The sequence below is a fragment of the Panthera onca genome, chromosome F2 (genome assembly GCF_046562875.1).
Source record: "Panthera onca isolate mPanOnc1 chromosome F2, mPanOnc1 haplotype 2, whole genome shotgun sequence".
NCBI lineage: Eukaryota > Metazoa > Chordata > Mammalia > Carnivora > Felidae > Panthera > Panthera onca.
Genome location: NC_138356.1, coordinates 34,609,731 through 34,626,393, shown reverse-complemented (window position 1 = coordinate 34,626,393; position 16,663 = coordinate 34,609,731). Strand labels below are relative to the sequence as shown.

At 38.3% G+C, this 16,663-nt stretch overlaps 1 protein-coding gene across 1 annotated transcript in view; it reads left to right on the top strand.

Moving 5' to 3' along the window:
- The window catches only part of CNGB3 (cyclic nucleotide gated channel subunit beta 3), a 158,610-nt gene that overhangs the window by 124,672 nt on the left and 17,275 nt on the right, over positions 1–16,663 (top strand). The window contains exon 15 of the mRNA XM_060611518.3: positions 5,097–5,215. Within this exon, the coding sequence (XP_060467501.3) occupies positions 5,097–5,215 (119 nt within the window). The remainder of the gene's footprint in view (positions 1–5,096; positions 5,216–16,663) is intronic.

The window sequence follows — 16,663 nt, the reverse complement described above, 5'->3', positions numbered from 1 at the left end:
ACCAATATACAGAAATCTGTTGCTTTTCTATACACCAATAATGAAGAAGCAGAAAGAGAAATCAAGCCATCAACCCCATTTACAACTACACAAAAACCATAAGTTACCTAGGAATAAACCTCACCAAAGAGGTAAAAGATATGTACTCTGAAAATTAGAGAACACTTATAAAAGAAATTGAAGATGACACAAAGAAATGGAAAAACATTCCATGATCATGGGTCAGAAGAACAAATGTTGTTAAAATATCGATACTACCCAAAGCAATCTACATATTTAATGCAATCCCTGTACAAATACCACCAGCATTTCTCACAGAGCTAGAACAAACAATCCTAAAATTTGTATGGAACCACAAAAGACCCTGAACAGCCAAAGCAATTTTGAAAAACAAAGCTGAAGGCATCACAAGTTCAGACTTCAGGCTATGTTACAAAACTGTAGTCATCAAGACAGTATGGTACTGGCACAAAAACACATAAATCCATGGAACAGAATAGAAAACCCAGAAATGTACCCTCAACTACATGGTCAACTAGTATTTTACAAAACAGGAAAGAATATCCAATGAAAAAAAGACAGTCTCTTCAACAAATAGTGTTGGGAAAATTGGACAGCAATATACAGAAGACTGAAACTAGACCAATTTCTTACACCATACACAAAAATAAACTCAAAATGGATAAAAGACTTACATGTGAGGCAGGAAACCATCAAAATCCTAAAGGACAACACAGGTAGCAACCTCTTTGTCATCAGCTATAGCAACTTCTTACTAGACACATACATGGAGGCAAGAAAAGAAAGCCAAAATGAACCATTGGGATTTCGTCAAGATAAATAACAGCACAGTGAAGAAAGCAATCCACAAAACTAAAAGGCAGCCTATAGAATGGGAGAAGATATTTGCAAATGACATATCTGATAAAGGGTTGGTATCAAAAATCTATAAAGAACTTATCAAACTCAACACCCAAAAAATAAATAATCCAGTTAAGAAATGGGCAAAAGACATGAATAGACATTTTTCCAAAGAAGACATACAGATGGCCAACAGACACAAAAACAGATGTTCAACATCACTCATCATCAGGGAAATACAAATCAAAACTTCAATGAGATACCACCTCACACCTGTCAGAATGGCTAAAATTAACAACTCAGGAAACAAAAGATGTTGGCAAGGATGTAGAGAAAGGGGAGCCCTCTTCCACTGTTGGTGGGAAAGCCAACTGGTACAGCCACTGGGGAAAAACAGTATGGAGGTTCCTCAAAAAGTTTGAAATAGAACTACCCTAAAATCCAACAATTACACTATCAGGTATTTACCCAAAGGATAAAAAATACTGATTCAAAAAAGGCACATGCACCCCTGTGTTATAGTAGCATTATCAACAATAGCCAGTGAGCCCACATGTCCATCGACTAATGAATGGATAAAGATGTGGTGTATATATATGTGTGTGTGTGTGTGTGTGTGTGTGTGTGTGTGTGTGTGTGTATCTATGTATAGAAATATAGATATAGATATTGATATTGTGATATAATAGAAACCAAGAATATGCAATCCCACACAAATTAGTCCAAGTCCACCAGGCACCCTGGTGATATGAAATCATTTTTATTGAAATGGGAAATACAAACCACAGCTCAGTTTAAGGACCCCTTTAGGGCAGTGGTACATTTGGAATGACATGGCCTTAATGCACCAAAATGGCCTTTCAATTTGTTCCAATAGCACCAGGGACTGGAAATTGAGATAACTCATAGAAACTTTAGTACCCATGCCCCTAAGCAGTGCAAATTTGCTTAACAAACTGTGAAATGCAGAGTAGATACAGCTTTCTCATTTCTAATTCCTTCCTCACATACATTCATCACTCAATAATAAAAACAGATCAGTGAACACAAATGAGGGAAAGAAAGGAATAAATAGGGGAAATAGCAGAAACGAGAAGACAGAAATGAGACTACCTGCCACATTTCTTTGTTTTTGTTTTTAAGAGAGGAGGATTTAATCATAGTAGATATTGACAGAGATGAAAAGTTGTTGAATTCAGCTTTGTTTTTGCTTATCATTTTCACACATCATTGTAGGAAACAGGAAGGAAAAAAACTCATTCTATTGTCAGTTGCCTTAACAATTGAAGAAATGTCAGGGTTTGGGACTAAGTTTGTTGACCTGACTAATCCTCAAGATGACTCCTAAACATATTGAGTGGGTAGCTTGAACTGTTTCAAAGATTATTTGGGAATTTTCCCAGAATTAATTGTAAGAATTAATTTGAGTGTCAGAATGTCTCTAATAGCCTTGGATATATTCTTCTACACAGGAACTCTGAAAATTTGAAGTGCTCTCTCACTAAGGGTTACCTTACTCTACATGAAGCTCTTGCATTTCTACACTTCCTCCAAATTAGCACATAAACCAACCACAAAAGCTTGGTTTGATCTTATTTTGCACATGCTGTCAGACCTTGTTCTCTGAGGAAAGTCTACTTCATTTGAATGCTAATTAAACTTGCACGAAAAGCTTAAATTAGTCTAGAAATATGCAAGAAATCGTGGAAGTTTTGGTTCGTTGATTATGCCAGATCTCCTTGGAAAATTATTGAAATGATCATTAAAAAATAATTAAAAGTGCTGAGCTATATATAAGTGCCCATTATGTACTTCTACCTCCAGTCAGTTGTAATAACTGCCTTTGAAAAATCATTCCAGTTCCTTGAGAATTACTTCATGCAAAGAATAAGGAATATGACCCCATCATAATCATTACTTCCTAGAGTATTTTGTGGAATAGTAATATGCAGACACTTTTCCTTTTTAAAAAATAATTTATAGCTATTTTATTGGTTTGTAAGAGATTGGTGTTGATACTGGATTTATCAATGATCTAACTGTATATATTCTACGGTCAGGTGACATAGGTGCTGCTAGTTCTAATGCTATTATTGGCCAGCCTTGTAAATTTGCTCAAGACACTTAACTTTTCAAGCTTCTACTATCAATTTGTAAATATCTTTAACCTCACTGAGATTTTTGCAAGAATTGAATGAGTTACTATCGATGAAAATGCTTTGCAATTACAAAGTAGTATGTTCTGATATAACAAATATAGGTATTAAAATAAGGAGCAATGTAAGTATCAGATATTATGGTTTTTAAAAGTACTATGCAAATGCAACATGTTGTTATTAGCATTGATATTATGGAAATAACTGTAATAAGATCCATCTGTATTGTAATTTCTTCTTTGATCTATGTTTAAGAATAAATACATGCTTAATATTCCACACAATGCAAAATTTAAAAATATTTCTTGCATTGCTCAGTTAGGAGATCCATGTTCTAGGCTTCCTTTTGCTTCTAATTACTGTCATGGAACTTTGGCTAGTCAAGTGGGCCAATCTGTGCCTTTATTTTTCTTTCTGTACAGTGGAAATAATAGTGCTTACTCTACCTTCCTCATAAAAATAATGGGGAGATAAAACGAGAATTTCAATGTCACAGATATTAACTGAGAGACAGAATCTGAAAACTTTAAATTCTACCTAATGATTGTAATACAAAAACTCTTGGTATTAAAAGACTTCAAAACTCCCTAGAAAATGGTTAAACTATATTTCCCTCATTCATAAATGAGTGCTCATATCATAAGCCCTATGCTCAGCACTGGAACAAAGTAAACATTGTCTCAGCCATCACAGAGCATGAACTATAATCAACATTGTTTAATCCTGAGTTAATTTTAATGTATCCTAATCTTCTGAAAATATGGCAACAAGAATATTTAATGAATTCAAATAACCCAGTCCCTTCCTGAACCAAGTAAGTAAATTTGTTGTTTTTATGCTATTATTCTATAGCTCAGCATGATCAAGACCCAATTCACTAAGACTTATAGGTGCTATTATCCAAATAGTTTGCCTGGTAATAGGCAAACTGGCTTATTTAGAATAGAACAGCTTTTCTTGACCCAATTGCAATTTAGATCTCATGTAAAACATATTTATTCTTTTTGCATTTTGGAGTGAGAAGAGATGTACCAAGGATCCCATAACCACCCATTAGTTTGGTGATTTGCATGATTCAACATAAAGTTATATTCATGGCTTAAGATCTATTACAGCAAAGAATACAGTGCAGGAACAGGAAGGGGAATTTATACATAGGCAAAGACCAGAAAAATCAGGTGCAGGTTTCCTAAGTCCTACTTCTGAAATGGTCATAAGAGTACTTTCTCCTCAGCTGTGGACCTAGAGAGACAAGAACAAAATGTCTCCACTGGAACACCCATCAGAGTCTTGGGGTCAGAAGTTCTTAAATGGGGCTGGTCACGTAGCTACATGACTAGCCATGGTTCAGACTCCAAACTAGATACCAAATATACATCATAAATCTTTGTGCTTACATTAAACAGTGCTGAAAGCCTAGTACCTCCTGCCACACTGCCCCAGAAATAGAGAATAAAACTATTAACCAGTAACTATGTGAACATTGCAGGAGTTTAGTTCTCAGTGCTTTGAACAAGGGTCATTGCCCTGGCTCCAACAGTCCTCAGAGATAAGCAAGACTGAGTAAAACAACCTGTTGCATTAACACTTTCCTTTCAATGCGAAACAAGAATAATACCTTAAAGGTCTCCTGTGCTCCAATTACTAAACTCAGACATCAGTGCTATAGGCAGAAGAATAGAGTTGACTTTTGCATGGCTGTAGCCCATGCTCTTTTGATAGACCAAGCACCTTCTTCAAAGCATAGCAGTGGTCACCAAAGTCAGGATGATTATGCTTACAACCCGTTATTTACTCTACCCATATCCATTCCTAAAACAGTGTGCTGAGTGATACCTGCCCAGTGGTGGCATACAGTGCTCACATGTTGGGAACCAGAACTTTCCTAATAATTTTCCTTTCATGTCTGTTGAACCAATGTCTATAACTACCTCAGGTCTTAAGACAATTACTTTACATTGATATTTCTTGCTTTCTTTATTTATAATTATTCCTCTAGAAGAGTTTATGTTTCTTAATTTGGGGCATACTTGTCAAGAATAAAATTACTACCATTTCCTGTTTATATTTGGCATGCAGGGAGAAATTGGCAAGGAAATGTATATCATCAAGCAAGGAGAAGTCCAAGTTCTTGGAGGCTCTGATGGTGCTCAAGTTCTGGTTACTCTGAAAGCTGGAGCAGTGTTTGGAGAAATCAGGTATTTTAAAGACAGATCATAAATATCGAAGTTTACCATCTGTCATAAAAGAAAAATCTTAGGTCATAAAATAACTAAGGTTCCTGCTCAAATTTGGCAAAGGTTTTATTGTTCTGAGAGCATTGGTAAAATAAGGATTTTCACATTTCTATTTATCCCTTCTTCCCCTAAAGACCTAGCTCATTCAGCTCTTTAGTCCCAGGACCTAGGTCAGTGAGTGCCTGACCTAGAATAGATGCTCAGTGGTGTTGAATGAATATGTGAATAAATGAATGATGGAAGAAGAGGTTGGGAGAGTTAGTTGTCAAATTGTTGGAAAACTTAAGTGTCAGGCTAAGATAGCAGTTTTGAGTAGGCCAAGGAGGTGAACAAAAACCAGATTTTACCGATCTTTTAGGCAATGATAAGTAATTTGTATTTTATTCTGAATATAAATGGATACCAGTGGAGGATTTTAGGCAAAAGAATGATACAGTTTGAAATCTGATTTTAAATTACCATTCCAACAGCTATGTGGAGGAGTGACAGTAGAGGAGCAAGAATAAAATAGAGGAAACCAATTGAAAGTCAGTTATGGTGGTTCAAGTGAAAGATGATGGAGTCTTAAACTAGGATTCTGGTTCTTAAGGTGAAGAGAAGAGTGCACTGTCAGGCAGGTAATGATATATCAATTTCAGACTTGAGAAAATGGCAGTTGCAAGGTGTCAATTATCTTGTCCAGGATAACATAGCTAAGTAGTGAAAGGGACAATATTCAAAACTGAGCTTTATGGCTTAGGGTCCAGTGATCGTCCCACCACACTACATAAGAAAGATGTTCATCCAAACTCTGATTTCATACCTACTAAGAAGTTACATATTCAGGGTTCCAGAGATGTGGATAATTTCAGATGACTTCATGTTAAGTGGAGTTACCTTGGAATGTTGAAGTATGTTATTTCTCTGTTGATAATATGGCTTCTCTTTTTTTATTTTTTCTCCTTGCTTAAAACAGAGTGAACACTTCTGTGAGGGTCCTGTTTTAGGGCAGTGATGAACATACTTCTCAGAATATCCAGGATTTGAGTTCTTTGCATGTTTCCTATTTCTTCCTTACTGTGAATCCTTGCAAAAGTGATTTAATATTTTAGTGACTTAATAACCACTGTAATCTGCAGGGTCATAAAACATGCAGCAGTCTAATCTGAAACACTGCAGAAATTAATTAGCTGACCTCTCCCAAAGGTTGAGTACTCCCTAAAGAATAAAATCTTATAAATACAAGTATGTTAATTGCTGATATTATCATCACAGGAGGAAATACTCTAGGAATAGAATCCAGGTGCTGCTGAGCTACAATTGAAAAGAATCTTAGATTCTTGACAGGAGCTTCTCAAATACAGCTCCTATTACCCATTTGGTTTCTAAGGCCAACTTGAAACCAGTAGAACAGACAAGCTCTAAACTTGTTCAATAGTCTGGTTAATTCAAGCAAAAGGGAGCTTTTTTGCCTTGATTCTCCTCTTGGCTATAGTTGAGGAGAAACAGGATGCATCTGGCTCTTTCCAGATACCCACAGGCTTCACAGGCCCACAGCTGTCATATGCCCCTGGAACTCTAGTTATTTATTCCAGTGATGGAGGCATGCCTGCCAAACATCTATATACTGAAAAGATCTGGTAATCGTGTTTACTACTCAAAAATGCTGTGACCTTTGTTAAAATGAGCTACATCCAACACTATCATGTAGCTATTTAAAGATGGTTCTTTTTTCTGAGGAAAAAAATAAGAAAGAAAAGAATTGAGGGCTTTCAAGGACATTATATATTAATCTAAAAGAGGAAAGCCCTGACTAAAATATAGATTTACAGCCTGTCATGGAGAAAATGCAGGCCACACTTCCAATTAATATCTGAAGAGTGAAGACACCCCAATTTTAATAGAGAGACCTAGGGTCTGCCAATGGATGGTCTCGTAGTAGTTCTGACTCCATTGTTTTCCTTACATATACACTAAGTGCCAAGTCTTATTCACCAAATGTATTTAACCACTTCCTTTCCTCCCTCTATATCTCACCATTCTTGAAACACATCTGGACTTTTACCATTGGTATTGCTATTGTGATTTCAGTAGAATTCCCTACTGGTTTCATATCTCTTTGTAATGTCCGCCTTCTGAAAGATACCCATTCACTCTTCAAGACTCAATTCAAGGGTCACCTTTCTGAAGCCATCTCTAACCACGTCCAAAACAGCTGGTTGGCCCCTGTTCTATGCTTCCATAGTATGTTTTTCATGGCTTTAATATAGTAGTTACCACTGATTTATAATTAATTTGTCTATATGGATCTCCCCAACAGATAAAGCTATTAAAATGTAAGAACTAGAACTTTCCATCTTTGTCATCAGCAACTACATAAAAATAATACAGCGGCACCTGGGTGGCTCAGTTGGTTAAGTGTCCAACTCTTAATTTGGGCTCAGGTCATGATCTTACGTTTTGTGGGATCAAGCCCCTCATCAGGTTCTGTGCTGACAGCGTGGAGCCTGCTTGGGATTCTCTGTCTCCCTCTCTCTTTGCCCCTCCCCCATGTGCATGCGCTCTCTCTCTCTTGCTCTCTCTCTCTCTCTCTCTCTCTCCCTCCCTCTCCTCTGTCTCTCTCTCTCAAAATAAACAAACTTAAAAAAAAAATACAGGGGCTCTTGGCTGGCTCAGTTGGTTAAAGTATCCGACTTGGGCTCAGGTCATGATATTGCAGTTCATGAGTTCAAGCCTCACATCAGGCTCTGTGCTGACAGCTCAGAGTCTGGAGCCTTCTTTGGATTCTGTCTCCCTCTCTCTCTCTGCCCCTCCCCTGCTCACACTCTGTCTCTCTTCTCTCTTTCAAAAATAAATAAACATTAAAAAAAAATTTTTAATTCAATAAGCCAATGACATCACCAAGATGGCAACATAAGTTCTTCCTGATTTGCTTCCTCTCACAAGAACAACTAACAACTATTTAAAAACAAAACTTCACTGGGGCGCTTGGGTGGCTCAGTCAGTTGAGCGACCAACTTCGGCTCAGGTCGTGATCTTGCAGTTTGTGAGTTCGAGCCCCACGTTGGGCTCTGTGCTGACTGCTCAGAGCCTGGAGCCTGCCTTGGATTCTGTGTCTCCCTCTCTCTGCCCTTCCCCGCTCATGGTCTGTCTCTGTCTCTCAAAAATGAATAAATATTTTTTTTAATTTAATAAATTAAAAAAATCACTGAGAGAATCCTAGAACACAAGGGTAAGTCTGCAACACAGAGACCAAGAGCCTGAATTAGAAGGGTAAGAGAAATGACTACACAGTGACCACATTTCCCCTACCTGAGGCTAGCATAGCACCAAGCAAAGTGGTCTCCCCTGAGCCTCCAGTTCCTCCATTGTGAAAAGAGAACCCAAGGAGGACAACCATCCCCAGCCCCCAAGCATTGTGGGAGCCCATACTCTGATCTTTCAACATGGGGATTGCAGGAGAATCCGTGAGAATCTGTGGGTCTCAACCACTAGGAATCTGACTGTGATGGAGAAGATGGGGGAGGTTTGCAATAGCCAGTAAGTGGATCTTGGCAGACTAAGTTCATACCTCCCATGCTCAAGTAGTAATCCCAACCAGGTGTTTACTCTTCTGCAGAAACAAATCAGGAGTGCATTCTGACCAGGGAACTCAATGAAGTACAGATCTGTCTGATTCAGATCCCCAAACAAGGAAGTTGCAGACCCTAGAGCCCCATTTGCCTTTGCCCAGGCAAGGAGCTTAATCACAGTCCTACCCACTGGAGAGTCTTCTGGCCCCATCTGGCCAGAAGGGCTAGTGACAACTCCTGGAAGCAGTGTGGGCCAGTGGCAGGCAGAGTCAGGCAGGCAGAACTGAATGCCTGCAGAAAAGCCAGTACCAGGCATGGAGCATTCTCATGATATGCACAGGCAGAGGGATTGATTCTTAGCCAAGGCTAAGGGTAGCCCCCCTCAAGTACAGAACCTGTTTGGGAAATTTTGAGTAGCTTAGAGCAGTCCCTTCTCCTCCCACTCAGGCAAGGGAGCTAAGACATAGCCCCAGCTGCTGTGGAGAGTGTCATCTGACCCCATCTGACCATTAAGGGCTGGAGACAACTCCTGGAAACTATATTCAAGTCACTCAGTCGGGGAGAACAGGTATTGCTGACAGTTGACAAAGCAAAGCCAGTGGTCCTGTTTGATCAGGGAATTTGGGGTTCAGGTTGGCTTGAGTTAACAAACAATGAACCCTACCTGCTTCTAAAGCTGCTTTTCCTGCTGTACCCAGATAGGGAATCTAACTCACATCCCTGATATTGGTGACTACAGCCTTCAGCCTGTCCAATTAGGGAACCTAACCAGAGCACACAGGAAGCTCCATAGCCCATTCAACTGCCCTATGTACAGTAGCACATGAACAGAGAGTAGAGCCTACAACTTCCCCCTTGTACAGAGAAAAACCAGAGGCTTCACCTAACCAAGGAATTCAGTACACACTCTGGTCTGATTCAGGTACACAAACAACGACTGGGTCCCATCCCACTGCCCTGCTACATCAGAGAAGCTAATTTATAGTCCCACCTACTACTGAATATAGTACCTACTCCAGACCATCTAGTAAGCCTGAACAGAGAATCCAGGCAATCATGGAACCCATCCTACAGCCTCACTTGGATAGGAGTCGTATCCAACTGTTCTCAGCCAATGGCAGAGTCCCTCATCTCTATCCTTACAGTTTGAACGGTTGCATCACACAAAAATCGACTGTAATAACATGACTCACTTGCCCAAGGACATAACCAGCAGACACCCAGAAACCCAAACTGAATTGGTTGGTGAAGAACTCTCTCTGCCAAACCAACCTATGAAGTCTGAAAGTGGAGCCCAATTATTCAGATGTGCAGACAATAATATAAAAAATCAAGGATCAGGAAAAATCAGGTAAATATGACACCACCAAAGGAAACTAATAAAACTAACTGACCCTAAGGAAATAGAGATCCATGAGCTGTTAGACAAAGAATTCAGAATAATCCACCTAAGGAAGTTCAGTGAACTACAAGGAAACACAGGCAGACAGAAAACAATGCGTAAACAAAATGAGAAGTTCAGTAAAGAAACAGAATGATCAAACAAAAAAGCAAACAAATATACAAGAGTTGAAAAATGCAACAATTGAACTGAAGAATTCAAAAATGGTTTCAAAAGTAGATCCAAGGGATACAGGAGTACTGATGCATAGGGGCACTTGTACCCCAATGTTTATAGCAGCACTCTCAACAATAGCCAAGTTACGGAAAGAGCCTAAATGTCCATCAACTGACGAATGGATAAAGAAATTGTGGTTTATATACACAATGGAATACTACGTGGCAATGAGAAAGAATGAAATATGGCCTTTGGTAGCAACGTGGATGGAACTGGAGAGTGTGATGCTAAGTGAAATAAGCCATACAGAGAAAGACAGATACCATATGGTTTCACTCTTATGTGGATCCTGAGAAACTTAACAGAAACCCATGGGGGAGGGGAAGGAAAAAAAAAAAAAAAGAAGTTAGAGTGGGAGAGAGCCAAAGCATAAGAGACTGTTAAAAACTGAGAACAAACTGAGGGTTGATGGGGGGTGGGCGGGAGGGGAGGGTGGGTGATGGGTATTGAGGAGGGCACCTTTTGGGATGAGCACTGGGTGTTGTATGGAAACCAATTTGACAATAAATTTCATATATTAAAAAAAAAAAAAAAAAGTAGATCCAACCACAACAGAAGAATTCACGATCTGTAGGATAGGACTTTGGAAATTACCAAGTCAGAGAAGCAAAAAGGAAAATGAAAAAATGAAAAAAGTTAAAAAGGCCTACAGGAATTATGGAACACAATGATGTTTTGATGCTTTAACCCTTTATCATTATATAATGACTTTCTTTGTCTCTTCTTACCATTTTTAGCTTAAAGTATATTTTGTCTGATACAAATGTAGCTACACTAACTCAAAAAGATATCTGCAACCCCATGTTCATAGCAGCATTATTTACCATACCCAAGACATGCAAATAACCTAAGTATCCATCAATGGATGAATCGATAAAGAAGTTTTGTTCGTATATATATGAATGTTATTCAGCCATAAGAAATTCTGCTCTTTGCAACAACAAGGTTGGACCCTGTGGGCATTATGTGAAGCAAAGTAGGTCAGACAAAAAGAAAAATACTGTATGATCTCAGTAAGAGAAAGAAAGAAGGAAAGAAAGAAAATATTCATAGAAAAGACTTGTGAAGGGTGCCTGAGTGGCTCAGTCAATTACGCGTCCTACTTGGTCTCTGGTCATGATCACATGGTTCATGAGTTCGAGCCCCGCATTGGGCTCTCTGCTGTCAGCATGGAGCCTGCTTTGGATCCTCTGTCTCCCTCTCTCTGGCCCTCCCCAACATATTCATTCTCTCTCTCTCTCTCTCTCTCTCTCTCTCTCTCAAAAATAAAACATTTAAAAAAAGAAAGAAAAGAAAAGAAAAGACCTGTGATTACCAGAAGCAGAGGGGAGGGGGATTTGGAAAAAGGTGGTCAAAAGGTACAAACTTCCAGTTACAAATAGGTACTAGGGTTGTAATGTACAAAATGATGACTATAGTTGACACTGCTGTATGATAGATAGGAAGGAAAGTTGTTAAGAGAGTAAATCTTAAGAGTTCCCATCACAAGAAAAATTTTTCATTTTTTTCTTTGTTTCTTTTTATTGAACCTATATGAGCAGATGAATGTTAGTTAAACCTAATGTGGTAATCATTTTATGATATATGTAAATCAAATCATCATGCTGTATGCCTTAAATTTATACAGTGATACATGTTAATTGTTTCTCAATTAAACTGGAATTTTAAAAACTATACAATAATTATTGACTTTCATTGATATCCTGAAATATTAAAAAATAATTTTAGGTGTATTCAGTAATTTTTAGTTAATTAATTATGATGTTTAAAAACAACAGAAAATTACACCTAGGACCCCCCTACAGCATAATGTGAAGTACCTAAAAGAAGGTCATGCATGGCATGGTAAACAAGAGTGGCAAACAAGAAACAAATTGCTTCCCTGAAGAGCTTTACAAACCAATGAGACAGGGCAATAAAAGATTCCAATACCAGGTGATAAAATGTATGGATTGCATCCAATGATGAAGTATACACAGGACGTTATGGAGTACAAAGGCTTCACAAGGACCAATGTATCCCTTGGATTTGGCAATTACTTTAGTTTATTTGAGAACTTAAAGAGAACATTTCAGTGCTCCTCAAATGGCACATACAGACAATAATGCATGCACAAAGGTCAATCCTGGTAGTCCCTGCTGTAGGATACATAAAGGATTATTCACATAATGCCTGTAGTGGGTTGCATGGTGGCCCACACAAAGATGCATCCATGCCCTAAACCCTGGAACCTATGAATGTGACCTTACTTGGAAAAAAAAAGGGGGGGGGGGGGTGGCTCTTTGCAGATATAATTAAGTTAAGGATCTCAATATAAGATCATTCTCAATTATCTGGATGGGCTCTAAGTCCAATGACAAGTGTCCTCACATGAGACAGAAGAGGAGAAGACATACAGACACAGGAGGAAGAGGGCAAGGCCATCTGAAGACTGAGGCGGAAGTTGGAGTTATGCAGCCACAACCAAGGAAATCCTAGAACTACCAGAAGCTGAGAGGCAAGAAAGGATTCCTCCCTCGAGTCTTTGGAGGGAGACCAGCCTTGACAACACCTTGATTTTGGACTTCAGGCCTCCAGAATTGTAAGAGAATGCATTTCTATTGTGGTAAGTCACTGGTTTTGTGGCAGTTTGTTAAAGTAGCCCTAGGAAACAAATACTAAACTCTCTAAATTGTGAACTTTAAAATATTTTACTGGAAAAAAAAGGGGGGCATGCTTGTCACCTCCCTCTACTCACCCTACATGGCCAGTGTACCTCCAAGACCTATCGATCTCATCTCCTCAGTAAGTCTCCAATAATTTGCATTTTACCATCTCCACTGATGGTACCTTGGTCCAACGACCTCCACCTCTCCTGGACAACTGCAATGGCTTACTCTGCATCTTTCACTCCAATACCTCCATCCTCTACAATCCATCATCCACTTTGCAGCCAGAGGGATCTTTTGGAAACACAGATATGATCATACCCCTGCTCTTCTTATTAAAACAATTTAGTGCTTTTATACTGTATTTAGGAATAAGAACAAATTTCTACCCTGACCTACAAGGTCCTACAGAGCGTAGCCCCTGCCCACCTCTCTACTTCACCTTGCACCCCACCCTCTGGGCCCTCTTTAATTCAAACTTCAGTTCCCTGAATATGCCACATGCTGTACAGCCATGGGGAGTTTTATGCACATCCTGTTACCTTTGTCTGGACACTTTTCCCACCTCCTTTACTTAGTCTCAACTTCTTTCCAAACTTCCTAGATTCTCCATAATAGAGACCTTCCAGTTCTCCTTGCTATATGCTCTGGTCAGGCTATATTCCTCTCTTCTGAGAAGTTATCTTTGTAATTATGTCCTCATTGGTGCATTTATTTCTTTGATGTCTTTCTTCCTCACTGACTTGTAAGCACCAGGACTGCTATGCATGGCTGTGCCTGTTGTGCTCTGCATCAGGGTGTCCAGTGAGGGACCATAGTCCACTCCCAACTCATGATCCCTGCTATTGTGCTCTTCCTCATGCATGGATACCCGTTACTTTGCAAATGGGGGCATTTTTCTGGCCAAGCTTTGCACCCATAGGACTTCATGTTCCCAGAGAAGCTACATTTTTCTAAATTGCACAAAGGCATAGGGATATCCCAGGAATAATAGTATACACCACATTTGTTTTGCTCTGTACTCAATTCCCAGCCTTTAGGGCAGTGCCTGGCCCACATAGTACCTAATAAATAGTTATTCAATAAATAAGTGAATGTAATTATCTATCTTTGCAAATGTACTAATACACATCCATTTTTGTCATGAATATGCATATTCAGCCTTGTGCCCTTTTAGTCAGTTTTTATTATTAAGAATAGCACTGCTATGTTTATCTTTATAAAATTACTTTGCTTCTATTTCTTTGAGGTTTATTCCCAAAAGTGAGATAACTAGGTCAAAACATAGAAACATTTCTATAACTCTTCTAATATATGAGCAGATTATTTTCCAGAAAAATTGAATCAATTTACAATTCAACATGAAATGTATAGCTATTTTTCCCTAGCATCCCTGACATTACTTTATTATTCTCATTGGTTAGGCATTTTAATAGGTTGTTTTAATTTGCATTCCTCTAAATAGTGCCTGGAAAATAATAGGTCCATAAGAAATATTTTCTAAATGAATTAATTTTCTATGGACCTATTTATTTTCATAAATATGGTCATTTATTTACCTTCCATATTTCTTTTTTTCTTCACTATCCTTTTTCCATCATTGAGTTATTGAGTAGAATTTAGGCATTGATACATTCTTATATATTTTAGATAGTGTGGTTTTCATTTAAAATATGTAAATTCTGATGTTTCACTAGTTTTATTAGTCAAATCACCCATTCTGAGGACTCCTTTTTGATATTTATATCATTGTGAAAAAGCCAAAAAATTTGAAAAATAATTTTAAGCCTCTTTTTTCCCTGTAAACCATGTTTGCCTCTTTCTGCTGAACACTCAGTTTTTAAATCTATTTATTTATTTATTTTGAGAGGGAGAGATGGCATGCAAGTGGGGGAGGGGCAGAGAGAGAGGGAGAGAGAGAGAATCCCAAGCAGGCTTCACACTATCAGTACAGAGCCTGATGTGGGGCTCGAATTTACAAACCACAAGATCATGACCTGAGCTGAAGTTGGACACAACCGACTGCGCCACTCAGGTGCCCCTGAACACTCAGTTTTTTAAATGGGAATACCAAGGGAGACTCCTAGTTCTTTTGGACTATGTTAATTCCATATTCTTACTTTTCATGAGAATAATTCTGTTATGCCTTCCCCCTCCCTCAACCCCTGTCCTAAAGACAGAAAGAGTTAGTTACATTAGACTTATGAGCAAGGGTAAGAAATCTTGTTTGAGAAAAAAATTCTTCATTTCTATATTTTTCCTATCTCAAACTTGTAAACACAACCTGTGTTAAAAATACATATTTGTGGGGCACCTGGGTGGCTGTTGGTCAAGCATCTGACTTTGACTCAGGTCATGATCTCTCGACTCATGAGTTCAAGCCCCGAGTCTGGCTTTGTGCTGACAGCTCAGATCCTGGAGCCTGCTTCAGATTCTGTGTCTCCTTCTCTCTCTTCCCCTCTCCTGCTCTCTCTCTCTCAAAAATAAATAAGCATTAAAATTTTTTTTTAAAATACATATTTGAATTTTCATTATATCCTTTTGTAGAGCATCTCTTTTTATTGTGTAATACCTTTTTGCTTATAGCAAAAAGCAAACCTCATGTAAGTTTCACAATATTCCTGTGAACAACTATATTATCAGTACCATTATTTAAAAATGTATTCAAATATCATAAGGATGCCTCTTAAAGAAACTTTGTCCCATGTCTTTAATTCTATGAAAATCAAGGTTCCTTACCACCATTTGGAACAGTAGGAAAAGAATAAAGATTCTGATAGTCAGACTTTGGCACATAACTTATAATGCCAGCCTGATTGGCTTCTTTTATTTTTCCTAATGTCCATGGGAAAATATGTGTCATTAAAATAATGAAGACTTCATTAGCAGCACTAGAGTTCATGTATAAAGAAAAGGTCTCTTGATTAAAGTCAGCTCTAGTCTTACATTTGAGTTTCAATAATGAAACTCATAATATTTGTTTTTGAATAAGTCACTTCACTGATTCTGGACCTAAGTTTCTATGTCAGGAAGTAAAAGTAAGAATGTGCTTCACCAGATTGACATGGTCATCAATATACGTCATTGTTAGCTATTTTGACTTCAAAGAAACCCTCAAACAAGCTACTTTCTAGTTTGTTTGATAGGGTGTTTTTGAGTTAGAGTATCAATGCAGAGTATTACCCTAGGCACTTGAACAGATATAAAAGTAAACAGGGTGTGGAATAAAATGTACATGTTATTCTTTCTTTCCTCCCCACGTCCTTAGGATTTTTACCTAGATTCTTCATTGTTCATCCACTTCCTCTGAGGCCAGTTCAACTCTATTATCAACACCTTCTGGGGTAGAAGGGACTACCTGTTTTCTATCTGTGAAATCTAAACTCTCTAACTCTGATGAAAATCCACACATACAGATTTTTCTCAAAGTATTTTACAAAAGAAAAAAAAATTCTAGGTTAACATGTGTTTGCCTTGCAGTAGTTTTATGAAGATCAAAGTAGCCACAAAGAGCAAGCAGCCTGGGCAGAGGTGATACTAGAACATCCTCTGATATTTGCTCACCTACAAAAGTTTTGTTAGAATTTATTTT